Below are 21,218 nucleotides of genomic sequence, written 5' to 3' on the forward strand. Positions count from 1 at the left end.
CACAGGAACATTATCCACAGGTGATGCTGGGACAGGCCTTACTGATCCACTCCTCAGGCACACCTGTCACTATACATAATACACCAACCATGTTACCCTGTACTTCCCAACAAAACCAAGCAAGGAAAAAAAGGGAGTCAAAGAGAGAAACAGAAAGAGAAAGCTGGAGACAGACAGGGACAGACATATTTAGCTACACAACAGGCCAATTGTGTGTGAGGCTGGCATATTGGTTCTTTAGCCCAACTATTGCACACAACGCATTCGCACCAACTCTCTTTTATGTATGAACACACACACACACACACACACACACACACATAGAGAAACACACTCACACAGCAGGTACGAGTCCTGCAGCACATATTCCTAATAGCCCCCATCACAGTGTAGATAACACAGACTATAAAATGTTAGATTTCTTTTCAAACTGAAGCGCTGTGCAAAGTTAGCTAGCAGGGCTTTGAATGAATTTAGTTAAAAGTCCTAGAATATCTCGAGTATTCACTGTACATACTTTTTAGTACAAGTTCTTTTCTCTTTTGGGTGATAATATTCTTATAAAACATCTTAAATATATTTTTTTCTAGTAAACGAAGAGGAACAAAGGGGTGTATGAGCAAAAAAAAAGAAACTTTCATTTAATTGTCAAACTTCACATATGAAACACAATAGATTTACATCGACCCGATATTATCTGAAAATGAGACATTTCTTCTTTTCACAAATAAAACATGACACATGTTCTGACGGTGGTACGCACGGCTAAGTGTTAACATAGATTAATACTTGTAATTACAGAATTTGTTGATGTTTGGTTTGGATGTACTGTATGTGCGTTGAGTTGTGTTTGTGCATATGAGTGAGTTGGTGTGTGTATGTGTGTGTGTGTGTGTGTGTGTGTGTGTGTGTGTGTGTGTGTGTGTGTGTGTGTGTCTGTACTTGTACTGCAGGTGTACAATGTCGACCCTGTGCCTTCTCAGGTAGGTAGTGGGTAGTCCATATACTTCTCAATAGAATAACAGTCTCTGCCCCTGCCATGGTCTATGCAATGTTGTGCAAGGGTTAGGTCTGTAGACACATTGGGGTAAAAGTGCGTTGGGCTCCATCTAAGTGCTGGGGAGGATTTAGGGACTGCAAGCAAAATGGATGGACTTTGAGGGTGGGTTACACTGGGTTTTTGGCAGGTAGATGTGAAAGGCAGGCTGGCTGGTTCCGTAGTATTCCTCTCCTTCTCAGACCTGGATTGGCTCTCTCCTCTAAGCTGATGTTGAGGGTTGACTGGTACTTCATGAAAACAGACACATGGAAAGTCAGGAAACTGAAAGAAAGAAAGAGAGTGTTTTTGAGTACTAAAGGCAGTGGTGGAAATTATGGAAGTACTCTACTTCAGTACAATTCAAGGTATATGTTCTTTAGAATTTCCCATTCCCCATGGGCGCAGATAACTGGGGAGACGCAGGGGACACAACCCCCTCAATAAAAACATAAAATTAGCAGAGGACTTCTGTTTTTGAAGAACTGCTAGAATGAGACTCATAAATGCAACAATCTCTCTGGTAAAGTTGGGGGCATTATGCAACCTCAAAAGCATTAAATCTGCCATCAAACGGAAAAAAAGATCATCGACAGGGGAAATAAACACGGCTGAAAAGCTGCTGTAAAACAGCCGCAATTTAGAGCGAGAATGACGAAAGGCCGAATTCTAGCCTTTCAACTACAACAGATTATCAGGGTAATCTGGGTAGTCTGAGATTTTCAGAATAAAGTCAAAACAGAATAGGTTGCTTTTACTCATACTATTACATGTGTATATTTTTAATAGTCACCTGTGATTTCCTTTACATAAATTTTCAATATAAGTTGGTGATAAAAATCCATCCGAAGATAGAAAATTAAGTGTTTGACGCTCAGAATTTTAGGTGACCTATACTATATAATATAGTCATCGATTAATATTTTACATAATAAGCTCATAAACCTTATAACAATGCTATAGATTCAGCTATATTGATAGCTAGATTGATCGACATGTTGACGTTTCAAGATGTTGATTATGTTTTGTCCTTACTTACCTAAAGATTTGGTTAGGCATTGCCTCCCTCTGCAAAAACAGAAACATGGAGTAAAATATAAAAGAGCAACGACACGGTTCTCAAGGTCATGCTATTAATAGATCCCCATGTTCACGCATTGCCAAATGCATGCATCTTCCTCAATGACTGGTTTATATTGCACACAAACACCAGTAGATGGCACCAGGGATGAGCTGATTGGTAAGAGAATGTTGAGCTGTAATGAATGATTCATGGATGATAGATTCTCCAGCACCTTAAACTAAGGAATGGTACTTCAGTAAAACAGTGAGGCCTTTTATTGACTGGTAAAGCTTCTGATAATCCCATTTAAATATTCTCTTCTTTGGCATTGTCTTTGATCTTTCATCTTGTCTTTTTCTCTTATATTTGTTATTTGGACGTCACCATAGTTTAAGATGAGAAAATGGAAACTGTATGTATCTCCTCTGAGAGTTGGTTATATTCCTCTGTAGAGGAGAATATTACCAGCTACATGCACAGATGATTCAACATGGCACTGTGATGATGTTGCATGTTTACTTCTCTCAAGTGACATTCCAAGCACCTCGCAACCCTTTGAAATATCTGCCGTTTTCCTCTTCTCTCCTTCATCCCCATTCCTTCTCCGCACTTTTGTTTAATGGGTTATTGGTTGCCCATGCCTGCCTAGTTCCATTGCAAACTACAGGTCGTGGACATACCAATTCCATTACCAACTGGGGGGGGGGGCATACCTGTACACAGGCATTTTCACAATACCGCAAACCTGTGATAGTAATGCTGACATTACATATGCATGGACACCAGCATATAGGCCAGGCCATTACCATGAGTGGACTGAATCATCACAACCCCTGAGTGTATGCTAGATCTTTGGTAGGAAAGTGAGGGCTTGATAATGGTACGGTATTGAATGAATAAAATAGTGCACAATTCGGCTAATATTATATAGTCTCCCAAAGTAGTGAATGTTTTCTCATTACCTTAAGGAGTGTACACATTCTATTGCCAGTTTGGTGGAAAGTCACATGGCTTGTGATAAATTTGCCGTCTGTTTCTAAAGAGCAGCTTTAAGCTATAAAGTTTTCTCAGTTACTTTAAGTGTATGCTTTTGCCAGCCCACTATAGCACAAATTGCATCGAGAGTGCACTTTTAAGAGCAATTTGTCTGATTCCACACCAGTGACTCTGAGACTTAAAACAGTGTACAAGATTTAAAATAATTAGAAATTTGGGGGAATCTGTTCCAAGTTCCAAGTACGGTGTATGTGATAATTGTGGAGAAATCTTTATGGTTACAGGTAGCCTTATGATTGGACAAGTCTCCCACACTCAAAATACGCCATTTTAAGATCACATCCTGGTAAGTTGCAGTCCTGCTGAAGACACTAAATCCCAACATGCTCCTGGAGTGCTGCCCCGAGCCCGGCTCTGACTTCCAGCACGGTGCACAAACGAAGAAGAAAGAATTTTCCCAAAGGAGATCAATAAAATATCACATTTAATCAGATTATATGGTACATTCTCACCCTTGCTCTCAGCCAGCAGCTCTTCTGTCATGAGTCCATCCTGCCGGTTCCCCAGGACGAAAGCCAGGAAGGAGAGGATAAGAGCGTCCAGGATGCCCATGATAGCCAAGATGTAGGCCCAACGCACTGAGCAGGCCCCCAGGCTGTATTTGTCCGTCTGTTCCCCGCACATCCGCCGGACCTCGTCGCTGTCCCAACCATCAGGATAGATCATACATCCCAGCACCAGACAGACACCTAATGAGGGGCGAAGTTAAACAGGGACAAGAGAGTTGGAAACATTTGGAGGAAAAGTGGATGAAAGAGAGGGAGGAGGAACAAAAGGTATAAGCATAGCGCAGATGAGTTCAGGGGAAGTGCAGTGTAATAAATTAGGTCAGGAATAATGAGATTTTGTGGGGAAATGAGAAATAAAGAAGAAGAACAACAATCATTTCAAGTGCTTAAAGAATCTCTACCCGGATATTCTCCTCTGCAGTGTTTCTATTAAATCTATCACACTGGTTTTCATTCCCTCCCTTAGGCTGAAAATAAGTGTCTAGACACTATGAGTGCAAGTGGAAGAGCAGTAAAAACAGAAGTAAACAACCACAGCAGCAATTTAAGCCAGACACAATAGCAGCAAGAGGTTATTAGAGTGTTGTAACTGCTATAATAATATGAAATGTCCTGAAAAATTGCCTGACATTTCCTCACATAAACATATTTTGTTCCACCACTTGTTTTGATACAGAACACCATGCAAATCTCTCAGATTTTAAATGTGGATTTTATATTGGATTTTAACTTGCTGCTCCTCATTCTCAGTTTCTGGCCCAAAGGATAAAATCTCTCCCATCTTCAATTAGGACCTCTCTCATCTTCAGTTTAAAAGAGATATTTCTTTGAGGTGGTGCTGCGGCAGAACAGCACAAGAAAAAAAAACCCTCTTGCAGCCCCCCCCCTTTTGGATTCTAAACTAAGCACTCCTCATTCTCAGTTTTTGCCCAAGGGGAAAAAAAACTCCCTCATCTTCAATTTGGATTAGGTTCTTCTCTCGGGTGATGTTGCAGCAGAACCTCAAGACTCCGGAAAAAGAAGCTGACTGCACAATTATCCAGAGTGTGTTGCACATTAATAATAAAACATACAATCCTGGCATCTTTATCTACAAAACACTTCCTTGAATCGCTTCCTCCCTGAATGCTGCTTGTTTGTCTACTCAGGTTTAGACTTTTGGACGTTATTCTAGTTTGTGACCCATGTAATCTGCATGTTTACGGACCTGCATGCTTTTATTTGAACATGCATTTAAACAAAATGTGTATATAACTTATGTATCATTGTTTTTAATTGTATCTTCTTTCTTGCTTCTTCACAGTCTTCAACCAAAAGTAAGAACAATATACTGTCTTCTTACAACCTGCCCACACAGACGCACTGAAGCACTGACACACACTGCAGTTTGTTACAGTAATGCTGCAGTCTTTACTAGTGCCGAAAGACATCAGGGGGTGTTGAGAGACGTTTCAGCCAAGGAAAACGAGTAAAAGTGAAATTACCATGTATGCTGCAGAAAAACTGCAGACCTAACAGAGCTTAGCATCCCCTGCACTCTTTCTACCTCCCCCCATGTCTCTAACTGTCATAACAAATTCATATGCACAGAGAGGTTCAGAGAGCAAGGACTCAGGTACTCTCCGGCTCAGTTGAACGGATGGAGGAGTACTGCAGTGCACTATTGTATTTCAAACACTTCTATGCCATTTGGCACAGAAAATGTTCCTTTTACATTGCTATGTGAGCAAACGTGATTCAGCAACAGTAAGGCTGTAAGGACCATTTTCAGTGGAATCGTAACGGGATGAAATCATATTGAGATATCGTGATGCACAGTTACATTGGCTAAATTGATGATACTAAGCACATTGAACCTGAAATACTTAAGGGACTATGTTAAAAATAAGATACATAATACATTTTAATATGTTATCTAGTGGATTGTTGTGATTTTTGTAGATCCATAAGTCAAATCAAATCAAGGGTTGGGGTTTGCATTCAAAGCACAGAGGACCCCAGCATTTTCAGACATGGTCGGATGCCAGTAGAAAACAACATACAAATAATATGGGTTTAAATGGGTTTAAATCAAGTAAAAATAATTAACAGATTGTTTAAAATACAACATAAACCTTTGAAAGGGAGCTGTCCACCCTGAGATGGTGCTGAAAAGCTGAACTAATCAGTCAGCTGTCATTATTTCAGGCGACCCTGTCCTCCAGCGGGGGTTTGGGGAAATGGCCAGTTATGAATAGTGGTACATTGATACAAATCACTTTTTCAACTGAGATCGTGCCAGATATGCTCCTCCTAGCTGCAGAAATGCTATGCATATCACGGGGGGTTATGTAACACACAACAAAGTGAGTGCAATGGGAGACCAAGTAACATTTGATATTCTGTGAGTCAACACACATTTATTTTCTCTCTCCCTCATGATGCGTTTACTACAAAGGTAACAAAGGCTTTTACAGAGCCTGGTGTCTCATGCACATATTTGGCTCGATTCAACACCATCATGAATATTACATTGAGGCTCAGAAGGGGAGAAAAGAGGCACACAGAACTCTGGAGCAGGTGAGAGAAAAGGATATTGAGGATGCTGGAAAAAGAAGAAAAAAAAAACAGGTGTACACCGACAACCGCTGATAACATCGGGGGACAGAGAGAACAAGAGATACAAGAGAGGTAAAATATCTGTCACAGTCATGAATGCTGTGAAATATCTACTCCAAAGTCTCTTTCTGCAGATGAACATCTCTGAGGAATGCACTGGCCAGGATTATACCAACAGAGCATGCCACATATTCTGCTCCTGTTTCCAGAAAAGCTTGTGGGTAGAGGAGGAGCACTTGTACCCTCCATACACCGTAACAGTAAGCCTGGAGTCAACTAATCAATAACCACATAACACAACCCAGCAGGCCCATTCCAGCATCCACTTACATGACAAGGAGCTTAATCACAATTCTAAACTTTAGCAACTTATAGCGTACACCGATGTTATCAATAATGGAAAAGGAGGATAGAAGTGGTCACACTTACAGGGAATCAAAACCACTTTAATATAATATCACATTATGAGCAAAGCAGCATGGCATTCCTTTGTATTTGGATATTTAAAAATACAGTTCAGTGGAGATATTAGAGATTTTATCATTGCTTGGTGCTTTTCTTATTAGTCAGAAATATAGTTGCCCAAAGTCAAGTTTTACTCCCCACTTCACAATATAGTGGTTTTCAAAATACCAACAAAGACTAAAGTTAATTACTTGTGTTTTTTAAAAAATCTTTATAAGGTGTTACAGCGCTCTGGAAACTTGACACTCTCTTTGTTGATTTTTCTCATTTTGAACATGGAACACATCAGACACAACAGATATCTTACACATTTACATGTACACAAAGGGTAAATACAGGTTTGGTTATGTATAATCTTTTTTTATTTTTAAATGAAGACCAAACCGGTTTTATCTGCCTTGTTCTCAAACTTCTGGCAAACTGGGCGATACATAGTTGGAGTTTCGGCCCCATCCTAACACCATCCAAATAAACGTGTTTCGGGGATAGTTGAAATGCTTGCTTCTTTTGCCGACTCTCAGCAGAGATGAGAAGGAAGCTTCGTTTAATTCTTTAGAGCCACTTGCCCCAATCGGGCAAATGAGTTACTAGATGTATTAGCTCAACACATTTTTACTTACACAGTACCTCTTTATTGTTGAGCCCTGATTTAAGTCTTCTTATTTAGCATTTCTAAACAATTATGTGATTAAATATTTTCAACACACTATAATGTACAGTAGATGTAAGCAGTAGATGTATGTATATATATGTATATATTATTTAATTTTCCATGTCTATGTTTTTTTTCTTTTTTTTCACTTTAAAAGGGTAAATACAGGTTTGCTTATGTATAATCTTTTTTTATTTTTAAATGAATTCCCTTCATCTGTCTATTTTTCATCTTGAGATACAGAAGTTAATACAATTTAAATGACCCTTTTTATGTAAACGTGTACATGTAAATGTGTAAGATATCTGTTGTGTCTGATGTGTTCTATGTTCAAAATGAGAAAATCAATAAAGAGAGTTGAAAAAAAATGACCTTTTGGACGCTGACAACTACATGGTAGTGTGTTTAAAAAAAGTTTAAATAATCATATAAATAAATAAGGAGACTTAAGGTAAAATGTTCCCAAAAAAACATTATCTGAATATCTGTTGGCATCTGCTTGCTTAACCCTGACACTGCACTGGAGCAGAACCTCATGCTGCATTACTAAATTGTGTGCTCCAGATCCTGGCAACACAAATAGCAGCACACCTGACAGAATGCAGTTGTCAGTCGGCGTCATCCTACCCTTTCAGCTTTGCCCTTCTCCCTCTAGGGAGCAGGAGGGGAGCAGCAGACAGACGCAGAGAGGGGAAGAACAGATTATAAAGTAGGGCGAGGCATTCATTTGCGGTGAGGGACTAGAGGGTGTGAGAGACAGAGCCTCGTGTAGCGTGCTATGCTCCTGCCCTGTGTGCGGCCGCAAGCAAGTATCCAGCACCGAGCTAACGTCATGAACACTATGCTGGAGCCTCTAGACGGAGCTATTCTCAGCATTTAACTGTTTTTTTTTTGCTTTTTTTCCACACACCTCTCACTGTTTGTCTCTCCCTCTCCCTGGGAACAGCAGGACCATGTGAATGAAAACCTGGACTGAAAAAAAATCTTGTTGGCTAACAGCAGCTTATGTAAGAGACTGTAGGTAGGGAAAATTATGTGCGAACAGGAGATTCTGGGGTCAGACCAGCAGATGGTACAGAACGGTATGATGGCAGTAGATTTGACAGAAAACATAATGGCTATTTTTCCCCAAAGAGACGAATCCCATCGATACTGAAAGAATCCCATTGCCTTCTATAATCTCTGTGTGTCATTTACAAGTAGGGGACTGGAGGTCCAACGTGACCTCCTAAGCAGCAGCTTGATTGGATTTGTGTGTCTTCTTTGCAGACAAAGAAAAATAAATCACAAATTCATACTGCAATATGGTTAGGGTTTAATCTACCTCCATTGCATCTGGTACATATTTTACTATCACCGTGTTATCAGTGTTTAAGCATGTCATTGATTGCACTACACAGTTCTTTCCATCACTTAAACATCTGCAGCCATGAAAAAGGATTCACATTTTTCAACTCCCACAGTTCTTCTTGGATCTCATTTTCTCCTCTCTAGCTGTGACAAACTGAATTATGCATACACACATCCCAAACGGCTTCTTCTCACACTGCATGTAGATCCAGTTCTACTACAAACACACACATACATACACACATGCGCAGATATCCATACCAGTAAACATGCCCCTCTTTGTGTAAAATATACAGAGCGGCTTAAGTGTTGTTTATGACTTCTCATAGTGACACATCTTGGTGCTGGTGCATAAAAGAGCGTGTTTACTGAACTGTCAGCCTCTCTGGCAAATTAGCCCACGGCTGGCAAAGTGGCATTTAAGGTAAAAACTAAAAGTCAGCTCAAAAAAAGAAAATGGGCACAGATGCTCTGAATACAGCTTTGAGTGTTTATCCCGGTGGGGCTTCCCATGAATATGCATAGTTACGTTTGCTTTAATGTCTAACTTTACACTCCCACAGGTGAAATTGTGACCTGAATGTGTTTAGTTCAAAGGGTTGCTTTTGCAGTCTTTTATGTATCTTTTATGAGATACAAAACGAAAGTACCATTATTAATCACATCCAGAAGGAACAAAAATAACAGCTTGTGATTGTTGGTTAGTAATGTGATCTGTTAAAGACGTGGTTCATCCCTGACGCATGTTCTCTGTTACCAGCATTAAGCTCCAGGCAGAGGGAGACTCCTGCCAGTGTTGAGGCACAGTGTGGCTGGGTATTTGGATGACTCATGTTGCTGAGACTGGAGATGAGCAGCCCAAGCCCAAAGAAAGAGATGGAAGTGGGAGAAATAGTGTAAAGTTTTTAAGGACCAAATAGTTTGGTCTGCGTGTATTTTCTTTTATTTCCGCAAACTTTTTTCAAAGCGTACTGGATGTTGGAATTTCCTGCAAGCACTTGAATGCACCAGCAAGCAATAAGTTAAAACACTACCTACTCAGAGCTGCATTATAGTATCATTCAATGACGGAAGAAAAAAATAAAAAATAAAACACTGTGGCTCTCTTAGTCCAAAATGCTCAGTATGCTTTGAAAAATTACTTAGTTTGTGGCCACTGTGGCCTTATGGACAATATTGTTAGGTAAAAAGTGTATCTGGGATTGAAGTATCTGCCAAAATCCAGAAGATTTGTTGGCTTCCATAATAATATTTTCCTCTTATAATTATCATAACTCAATTAATAAAAATATGCTTCCTGGTTCACCTATTGCACTACATCTTGAAACTTTATGTATTCAAATGAGTCGAATGAGAGCAATTAATCTAATGTTTTCCATGGCCAGTCCAGACTCTAATGAAGTGATAGCATCAGTATTAACACTCTCTTTTTCATGCTGGACGATCAAGACTTCTCCCTGGCTCCAACGTTGAGTCAATTATTACCAAAGAAAGATGGCCTAAGACTATGACAATGATTTGCTATAATTGCATCCAGATAAAGACTGTATGATCTATGTAGTGGGACTAAATGGAGTGTGAAAATGTTTTCACCACTTATGTTCACTTTGTGGTTCAGGGCCATATTCATAAAGCTTCCTAGTATAAAGAGTTGGAATTTCCCCTTATACTGTAGTTAAGACTAGACCCTGGTAAATATAAAAGTTATTCACAAAGCATCTGAGCCCTTATAAGAGGAGGTGAAAACTGTCAGGAGGAGGGAGGAGGACTTGGACTAGAAATACAAAGAGGCAGAAGAAATATTCTTCAAGTGCTGAATGACCAACACTGGAATGACAGTGAGGTGATGAAACGCTACAGATTAGATCCTCCAGGAATTATGTTTGTGGTCGATTTTAATAGAGATGCGCTCATATGTCCTACCCAATGCCATAACGCAGTATTGCCAGAAATGAAAATGATCACAACAATATGGTATTTGGCAACTGGGGGAAAAAGGTGCAGCAGTGATTACTTGGATGTGTCGCAACCTTCCAACCACTGGGTGTTCACACCTCCAAGTCACACAAAAGGGCATTCATAGACATAGTGGCCTTCCCCAGTGAATTTATATAGGCTGGCCAGTTATCACAGAAATTACTATCAAGTACGCCTGTGTTTTCAAACATTTTGTTGGCTTCTTTAAAAAGGCTTACAATTTATTCATGTTCATGACATTAAAATAGTGTTCATAATTACACTATGTCTTAATAGAGACTAAATTCTGGGTATACTTTTGAACATTTTCATCTAATGAGATCTGCAGTAAACATTCCACCTCCACATCAGACCTTCTAAAAACCCTTGGTGGCATTTTTTAAAAATGTCAGTCAAGGGGAACAGTCGCATATAAATAGACGCCAGGACCGCCTTTTATGCTTGTGCTCGCACATGTGCATTTGTGGGGTGCTGAAGCCCACCTCCCTTAACCTGGCCGTGGCCAGTAAGCGGGCCGTTCCCAGGCATGGTACAGTTTTACTCACATTGGTCAAACGGACTAGACTTTAGCTGTAAATTGTGCTTGCGTATGGTACAAATGGTAAGTGTGAGTAGACCAAAATCACTCCTAAGCTAGGAATTAATGTAGCTATTATCTAAACCGTCTATTGTGTTATTTTGTTAGCGTTATATCTGTCAGTTTATATGGCTATAAGTGAAAGAAATAATGAGACAAACAGTATATAGAAGTTAGAGTTTCATAGTTTCCCACAGCAAAATAATGGAGAAAACTTAGATTGGACAGCTGGCTGGACACACATTTAAGACAGTTCTCTCAATATAATAATAATAATAATAATATAATAATATATATATTTCTGAAGTGTCAGGGATTCAACGGAAAGTGGAGCAGGTGAAACTTTTCAAAAAACTGACAACAGCTATCTTCCCTGGAAGAAGAGGAACGTGCTTCTTGAGATGAGCTGTCCAAATCTATTTCTGCTTCAGTTGCTGGCAAAACTCTGTGGTTGCTGTAGGATAGCAAGAAACTTCCAGGCATCCTCTCTATCCAGCTCTGCCAACATCTTAAGCAATTTTACATTTACACATAAACAATTGTACAATGAGCGCATAATGCCTACGGCTTATCTGTCATTCAAAGAAATAGCTTATTTCATCAAATCATGTCTGTTTTGTACTAGGACAAGTCTTCAAAGAACTTTGAAACCATCTTGCAATGCTGCAAATAATCTTCCCACATTGACATATTGCATATCATACTTTTAGGCTGCAGGGGTCTATAGGGAGTAAAACTCAACAAGAAAGAGATCTTTAGAAATATAATTTTGATGACAGCTTCACAACAAGCCTGATGTATGAATTCAAAAAAGAGACTTAAAAAGGGACATCTCTACCTAACAGAAGAGTGTGACCACAGATAAAAATCAAACAAACTTAAACCATAAAAAATGTCTTAGCAATGTGTAAACTGTTTGCCGGAACGCCATTCAATCAAAAGCAATCAAAACAGTCTGAACAGGAAGTGCCTATAGCATCAGGAGCAGTAATATAACCTCCAAAAGAACAGTTTTAGAACCAACTATATTTAATCTTGGATATCAAAATGAAAGTCTTTTCTTCATATTATTCATGTAGTTTAGCATAACTGTGAAATACCGCATTAAGCTACTGTAACCTGACCAGTGCAGGCAACTGCCCCCACTGTCTAACAAATCGGGGCTTTTACAAAAAAATAGTATTTGTGCGTAAAGTTGCTGCTGTCTATGAGCCCATGAGTGTTTGTGTGTGTGTGTGTGTGTGTGTGTGTGTGTGTGTGTGTGTGTGTGTGTTTGAAATTAAATAACTTAAATGGAAATAAAATAAAATGATGGCTTAATATAGAATTAGGTTATACCGTAGTATACAGTGTACCGTATACTGTAACGGGTAAATACAATTGTTTCTTTTGTTTCAAAATTTTTGGGGCATTTTTTCCCCCTCAAATTTTTGATGGCTTTTATGCCTTTTACTCCCCTTTAGTTTCTGATACTATACTGATATTGATAGCAAGCTAGCATTAGCTTTGTCAGTTAGTTCAGTTAGCTACAGCTGCTAGTTGACAGTATGTGTTACATTCCAAATTTGCCTTCCATCATTAAAAGCTTTTTTTTTAATGCTGCCTTTTTTGTCCACATGCTGTATATGCAGGCAGCGTGCGTGCTCTGACTCTTAATGTCCACACAGACCATAAGGAGAGCTGCCGCCTCATTATTACACGTTGATTGAAGTTGGCATCAGAAAGGAAAACAGGCTGCGAACGCCTTCAGGTGAAGCAGGACATGCAGTGGATGGAACCCAGTGTGAGCATGTGGCAAAGGTGAGGATGTAGAGGTACTCTAGAGGGTGGAGGGAGGGGGAGAGGGATTGAGGAAGGAGCGTCGCATACACTGCAGTGAGCTGGCTGTGGTGGAGGGCTTATGTAACAGGTCCAGATGCAGCCTTTACCTCTACGGGGGATAAAGATTGGCAAGGACATCGAGGATCAAAAGAGACTTTTGAATTCTATTAGAAAATACTCCATCCATCGTCCCTGCGGTTCAGGGATGATGGAAGCAAATAGCCACAGCTTAGGCAGTGCCTTCTTCATTAACAGCTAACATTGGGAGTATTAGGACAGACCGAGGGGCCACGGCAGAGGACCAATCAATGATGATATGTTATTCTATTTATAACAAAATTTAGCAAAATAAAACGACTTGAAATTTTAAAAATGCAAGATTTCATAAATGCTCCCTCCAGCCACCACTTTCTAACATTAGAGTGCTTGAGGGCTAGACTGCAGGCAGAAACTCACAGAAATGAATATGTTGGAAAAAAAATGGAAATACTTCATAATTGTACTTAAAAAAGGTCCCATATGGTATGTCTTTTTTATTTAGTTATTGTAAAGCAGTTTCAGGTGCTATATAAATACTGTGAAAGTATAAAGTTGTGATGTCACAACTGTACTGTATATATACAGGTTGAAAGTGCTGGTACAGTGCCGTTACAGCTGAAAACAGGTATATTCAGACAGTCAGTATGAGAAAACCAATATATATTTTCAACATTAAAGCATGTAAACATGTTCTAGTAGAAACCCAAAATACAAGTATGAACCTGTACCTGAGCACCTTCAGTGCACTACTTGAGAAATCTATTTGGTTACTTTCCACCACTATGCTTTCACACACGTCATACACAAACATGTGCTGTACTGTCTCTTCAGCATGGGAAGTTTTTTTATGGGTCGCAGTGTCCTTGCTGCCCTATCTCATATCTCTCCCCTAGTGGAATAAATCGGCAGCCTCCCCAGCCTGAGCTCTGACCTGAGCAGGGCCACTTCGGAGATCACAGGGATTAACTCAAATCTATAGTGCACACCCTGCAGGGCTACAGGGACACGAAACGCGGGGGAGTCATGGTGATTACTTGGCTAGCATTTAGAGTTTGTATTCCACAGTGCTACACACAAACTCACAAAGTGCAGGCTAATTAATCAGCATTGATTTGTTTGGTTACGATGTACAAAAACATAATCTTGGGGTTCTTAAATCAAAGCAACTGTTCTGAATTCACAAATATGCATTAAATCAACAAATATGCTAAACAGTAGCACATGGCCGTCACCGTGAATCTCTTGCTGTGCAGAAACGCTTGTGCCATGGTATGTAATTACTGTAATTTATGTACAGAGCATGCATTTAAATTAGTGCCCATCTCATCTCATCTCATCTTCATCCGCTTATCCGGGGTCGCATGTGTGTGCAATATGTACGATGGTGTGTGTGTGTAAAGATCCATCATCCAGCCTCTCCTCCTGATGTCCACTATCAGCAGGACTGTGAGCTGCATGGAAGATGGTTCCCCAATGCCTCCCGCAGGCTATAATTAGATGGAACAACTAGCTGCGTATGTTTCTAATTACAAAAACACAGGAGTGGAAGGCTGTTAATGGAGAGGCGATCTGAAACAGATTACCTGTGTAGACGGGAGGGAAAATGGGCAAGAAAGCAAGATTGATTGTTCCTCTTTTGCGACTGTGAATACAAAAACAGGAAATAGGAGAGACGGGTTAAAACAGCTAATGAGAGTCAAAGTGAGTTTGTACTCTAGAGATTTCACCAATCTCACATTTGGATGTTGAGCCGCTTGCTGTGAAGGTGTCACATCTGCCTCACTGGGTATCTGACAGCAGCATGAGTGACTAGATACATCAAACTTTCTGGATTTCTATCATGATGATGGTAACCGATAGCCCCCAAACTGTCATTGACTGCTGTAAAAAATATTTTAAAAATATCCCAAAAGTTCCAAGGTAATATTAACCTCCTGTCACAGGCTGCAGTTTGCATATTCTAGTTTAAAATTTGTGAAGGTTTCAAGTCAGTCTATACCGCACATTCATACAAATGGACAAATTCAGAATACACATCTTAATACAGTAAGTACATTTGACTGGAAACAGGTAATTTGTAGATCAGATGGGGGGTGTAATCTGGAATTCTTTTCATTTACTGAAAATAGAGAAATGCACAAAGACAGCTGTCAGGCAGTCGTGTGGTGATAATAAATATAGAGATGGTAACTGCACCGAAAAACAGTAGCTGCAGAGCAGTGCGTAGCTAAAGACAACCCTGGCAACCCCGCAATGCCGGCCGCTATTGGCTTTTACAATGTAAACAGAACGTGACAGAAAGTCATTGTCAAGCCCTTTAAAATAAAGGGTATCTTTAAAACAATAGCTTTTAATGAAGATTCTACATATTCAACCTTTAAGTAATAGAAGTATAGAAAAAAACAACACAAACAAAAGAAGTTTCCGGCATTGCATTACCTTTTCTTTCAAAGTACTTCACAAAGTCAAACCAAATGGAAGTGAAGTAAACTATGGACGGGCATTGATGGGGCAGTAGTGAATTTAAATTTTTAGGATAAACGCAGCTGAGGTTCAGCTCTGATGTTTGCCATTGTTCGAGCGAGTGAACTCATTGCAGTTAAAATGCAGGAGGTCATTCAAGGATGAATGGGAAAAAAGAAGCTGCTGATTTAAGTCGAAAAGATCTTCCGTGCTGGAAGTTTATATATTTTTTGGCAAACATTATCTTTGTTTATTAGAGACCAAGGCAATGATGGACAAAGCTTAACAGTACTTCATCAAATTAAAGTAAACTCTGTTTAATAGAAATGTGTTTAATTTATATGCTAATTTCTTGATGTAGCATTATGTTTGTTTGGGATTGGCAACTTGAGGAAGACGTTTGTGGCCAAAAAGTTAATCAGGCCCTGGCATGTGTATGGTCGTGTATTAGCATGCAGACAAAGGATGTGCATATATTATGTCACGGCAATAAACTGAATGTTCCTCTGTGAAGAATGCCCATATGCACGTACTAGCGCAGGAAGCAAAGCCACACACACTAAAGTAACAAAATCAACCTTTTTACTCAGTCAAGCACTGATCTGCTTTTAAAGTCCTGATGGGTATCCAGACAAAAGTGCTCATTTGCAGCATTAACTCTGGAGAGCTGGAGCACACCGGTCTGGTCCGGCTGCAGTGAAAAGTGCAGCTCCATGACTGTTCCACCACTTTTTACCTCTGCATTCAACTTTAATGCTCCTCTCATAGGAGCGAGAGTCAGCCACAGAGAGACAACAACTAATCTGAAGATGTCAACTCTATAAAATTACAATATTCACTACCTTCTGACAATGCAACCATTAATGAATTGACCATGAATCTTATTAGGGATGGACAATATGGATTTTTCTCAACCGATACAGCTACCTTCTTTCCTCTTCCCATGACTGATACCGATATTCAAGAATTTTGCATGTTTGTATTTTAAAAAGAAGTTCATACCCTGTACTTTATGCACACTTATGGGCTCTAATTTAATTTAATTATTGGAATAATGCAAGATAATATACATTTCTCACTATCGCCCCATATTTGATCTGTAACGATATATACTATATATATTGTACATCCCTGAATTGTTGTGATTACATAATGATATAAAGCATAAAACCATCACACAATAAAAAAAAATCTGAAAATGTTTCTATTTTAAAACACACTGTCATGTGGCATTACAGAAATGACAGTCAGTTGAGGAGGGCCATCAGAAATAGACTTGTTAAGAGTAGCTCCTATTAATTACCCAAGACATCAACAAAAAAGCAGAGGATGTTTTTATCCAAACGACCAAGCCCACACATAACAAAACAGTCCAAAGAAAAGGGGGAACAAATAAACATCTAATCCCTTAGTAAATGTCTTTATGTTTCCAAATAGGCTACACTCAGTCTGCACATTTGTTCTGCTGACTTTACAAAGCTTTTGTCTTGCTTATTCACAGGTATGACTCATGTTTTTTTGAGAAGAAACAAAATCTCATCAAATATAGAACAAGACTGGCGGCCGGCATAACAAAGTAGGTAGACAGTTTATAAAACGGTGAAGTAATTATCATTGACCTCCCAGTCTTCTTAGTTAATTAGGACTGAGAGAGAAATGCACAGCACAAACAGCACTGCACTCACTGGAACAAAGTTATGAGGATAAAGGAAAGAAGAGCATGGAGTTGAAGAAAGAAAGGGTATGAAAAGAGAGTGGAATTGCAGACACAAAAAAAGGTGAGGTCAAAATGAGCAGGTTAAATGAGTTGAGATGCACAGAAGGGTGAAATTGTGTGGATGTAACAGAAACAGATAAGGTTAAGGAGCTTTTGCATCATGCATCTTGCCGTGCTCGGCTCAGCGGAAATGAAACGCGCTTACATCTGCATGCCGTGGACTCAAGCAGATGCACAGTCTGAAATAGCTCTGGTGAGGTAAAAGAGGGATACGAGTCCATCTAGGGCAGGATGGACGCAGGAGCATTTCTGCTCTCAACTTTGGCTGTGGTAGACATTTTGAGAGATTAATGTCTCCTGGTGCTTTGCTTTCTCATCAAACATTCAGCTTCTTGTTCCAGTTTTTACCTGGGCTTCACAGAAAACCCTCTTCCTGGAGAGGGTAGTGTGTGTGTATGTGTGTGTGTGTGCGTGCGTGCGACGGTGTGAATTTGTTCAGTGTTTATACCAAACCTTCTAACATCCGCTCGAGGGGATTTGTGAAAGCTGCTGCGAGTGTGGCACAGACACAGTATCACTCAAATTATGTATATGTGGCACACACATACAAAATGACCTTGATATTGAGTGTATTGCCCTTTTACTCAATGAGGCATGGTGTTGTTTATTGTGTTTTTTTGATAACATAATGTATAATTCTGTGATTGCTTGGATCTCTGGGACTGTCTGTCTTTGTGTCTGTCTGTCTCTCTGTCTGTCTCTCTCTGTTTGTATTTTCTCTTTTTCTCTCTTCTTTTCTTCCTCCCCAACCGGTCAAGACAGATGTCCATCTTCCACAGAGCTGGGTCTGTTTGACGTTCCTGCCTGGTAAAGGGAAGGTTTTCATTGCCACTGTGTGCACAAGATTGCTGGATTAATACTTTATATAATCCATCCATCTTCAACCGCTTGTCCCTATCGGGGTCGAGGGGGTGCTGGAGCCGATCCCAGCTGATATCAGGCGTGAGGCGGGGTGCACCCTGGACAGGGCGCCACTCTATCCGGAGCACATAGAGACAAACAGAGACAGACAACCATTCACACCTACGGGCAATTTAGAGTCATCAATTAACCTAACACCTGCATGTCTTTGGACTGTTTGAGATAACTTGAGATAACTTTTGTCATGATTTGGCACCATTGAATTGAATTGAATTAAATTGAAGCCTTACAATGGAAAAATAATACATTTTTACATTAACAACCATAAATAAATTGGCATTTATTGGCATGAGATGAGATGGGCTGGGCAAGTACTCACATATTATTTTCAATTACGATATTGTCTCCCAAAGATTGAATCGATGAAGGTAATCGAGATAAAAGTCAGTGCTGTGTTCCGTTTTACCACGATGCTCTTGTTTAGTTTTGTGTTGTAAATCCAGCACACTTCAACATATTTGATCTAATTTAATTTTGGTCAGATTTACTTTTATTCATTAGTTTTAAATATTGAATATACTGTATGTAAAGGAGTTTTCAGTAGGTCATGGAAGTAAACTAACATTACAACATACTTTAGTTGATCTTATTTATTTTGATATAGTTGATTTATTTTTTTATAGAATTTGATTTATTTAAATGGTTTTATTATTATTTTCAAATGTTTTTTTTATTTAAATTATCTCCAAAGTTAAATAAAATACAAAAAAAATTGTTTTTTTAATTAAATTTCAATACATACATGATGTTTCCAAAGTCAGCGAGTAATCACGTTTAATAATCTTTATCTCAAAATTGACCAAAATAATCTTGATTATGATTCTTGCAGCAATCGAGCAGCCCTGAAATGAGCTGTGACATACGTTGTGTTGCTGAAATGGTTCAATTAGGACACTTGCACACACACACACACACACACACACACACACACACACACACAAACACACACACACACACACACACACACACACACACACACACACACACACACGTTCACTATCCTATTGATGATTTGTACCTGCATATCAAAACATCAGCTGGGCCCATTACAGATGCCAGTGGGCCACCTGTCCTCCACAGGACTAGTATCTAGTATGTGAAGGCAGCGTGGGTTTGACCTTCAGCCAAGTGTAATGAAGTTTGACTGTGCAAAGCAGCCAGGCTTCCTCATTAGGCATCCCTGTGCCAGCTTGCTGTGGTCAGGGTCTCTCCTCTGGCTTTCTCTTTCATCTTTTAGCTACAGAAGCACAAAGCCCGACGGTCTCCTCATTAAACAGGCTTATTGCATTAATTCAGCACAATGTAACACAGTGAGCTGGAGCTGTTCCAAATACACCCCCCACCCCCACCCCCACCCCCCATCCTCTTCATTTGTGTATGTCGAAAAACAGGAAGCCGGCTGCTTCGGCCACTGGGTTCAACTGAGCATGTCTTGCAATATTTGGACTCCTTTTCAGATGATGGAGGCCTCCACTCACAGCATCTTGCAACTGGATCATTTTCATGTAAAGTAACATTCGACGAAAACTGTGAAAGACGGGATGTATTTAATGTGGATTGGTCACTTCACGGCCAATGCCTGATCATATGGAGAATCATGCATCCCTAATTGGAACCTACTGTCACTCCCAAAGAAACTGACACTATTTTCTGATACACATTCAAACACAAGGCAGCAACAAATATTATCAGTTGCAGATGGTTATATTTATATATAACAGACGAATAACCAAGTCCAGTTGCTTTTGACTTAAATTTCTTTGGGGATAACGATGACCTGGACAAATGAGAATATACACAGGCTATATAAAACATAATTTTATTTATATATTCTGAAATACAGTATAATTTGCTCAGAAACTACACCTGTTTTAGCTTACACAGCCAAAAAAGGAACTGATATGAATGACAGAATGTCCTCGGCAACACTTCAGCACCACGGACAGCACTGTCTGTTCAGCACTGCTGGCAGACAGCTCCTGCAGAGATCTTGCATACTGTCTGCTTATCTTCACTTTGGCTGCTCCCAATACAAACAATTCATTTAACAGAAAGTAATGAGGCCTCCTAGACACTTGAGATCTTGAGGACCTGACATTCGTTTTTAGATAATATTTACTGTGTTTAGTGTAGCTGGGAAAATAACAGTGTTGTTATATCTACACACGATCTCCCTACATGTTGTGATTACAGTGACCATAAACTCTGTAAAGGTCCCTGCACACCCAACCGTAGGAGGTAACTGAAAGGCGCTTACCTGACGCTGCTTGCATCCAGCCGCAGATCTTGTACACGGTGGAGGTGCTGAGGAGGAAGAAGAGACTGAAGCAGCCGATGCAGGTGACAACCAGCATCATGGACATTCCGATGAGGAAGGAGGCGGCCTTGAACGCGGTGGAGGGGATCGCGGCGAACTCAGTGAAGCTGCCCTGGCAGGCCACTTCTCTGGAGATTCCGTCTCCGACGCAGAAGTGAAAAAGGCCGAAGTAGCCGGCCTGCGGCGTATCCACGCCATCCCCGATCCAATAGGGCTGTGAGAAGATGATCACGTTAACAATACCGAACAGGATAGTGAAGATGGCCCATAAAAGCCCGATGACACGGGAGTTGCGGACGTAGTTGGTCTGGTACAATTTCGCAGCTTCTGCAGACGGTAGCATTGATGCGGCAGATCCAGGTATCATTTTATGCAATCCCGAAGACTAAATGGAGTTCGCGATCTGTCCGAGCACGAAGCGAGGACGCAAGCATTTATCACATGAACCGTTTTTTTTGGGGTTTGTTTTTACAAAATCATCCCCCCAAACACAGCTCGAGCGAGCGGAGAATCTACGCCTGTGCAACTGCAACACGGCAACATCTGTCAGGCGCGATCAACTCATGACGTCGCATCCTAAAGCCAGGCGGTGAGGCG

The 21,218-nt window shown here is 40.1% G+C and overlaps 1 protein-coding gene across 1 annotated transcript; it reads right to left on the reverse strand.

Moving 5' to 3' along the window:
- Nucleotides 1-1,257: 1,257 nt before the first annotated feature.
- Nucleotides 1,258-20,964, reverse strand: LOC310949007 (LHFPL tetraspan subfamily member 3 protein-like; the record flags this gene model as incomplete). The annotated part of the gene is made up of 4 exons (XM_083916340.1): nt 1,258-1,321; nt 2,076-2,104; nt 3,608-3,844; nt 20,562-20,964. The coding sequence occupies 3 exons, from the start codon at nt 20,962-20,964 to the stop codon at nt 2,088-2,090; spliced, it is 657 nt and encodes a 218-aa protein (XP_083772466.1). The 3' UTR covers nt 1,258-1,321; nt 2,076-2,087.
- Nucleotides 20,965-21,218: the final 254 nt, after the last annotated feature.

The sequence above is a fragment of the Echiichthys vipera genome (assembly GCF_963691815.1).
Source record: "Echiichthys vipera genome assembly, chromosome: 7".
Taxonomy (NCBI): domain Eukaryota; kingdom Metazoa; phylum Chordata; class Actinopteri; order Perciformes; family Trachinidae; genus Echiichthys; species Echiichthys vipera.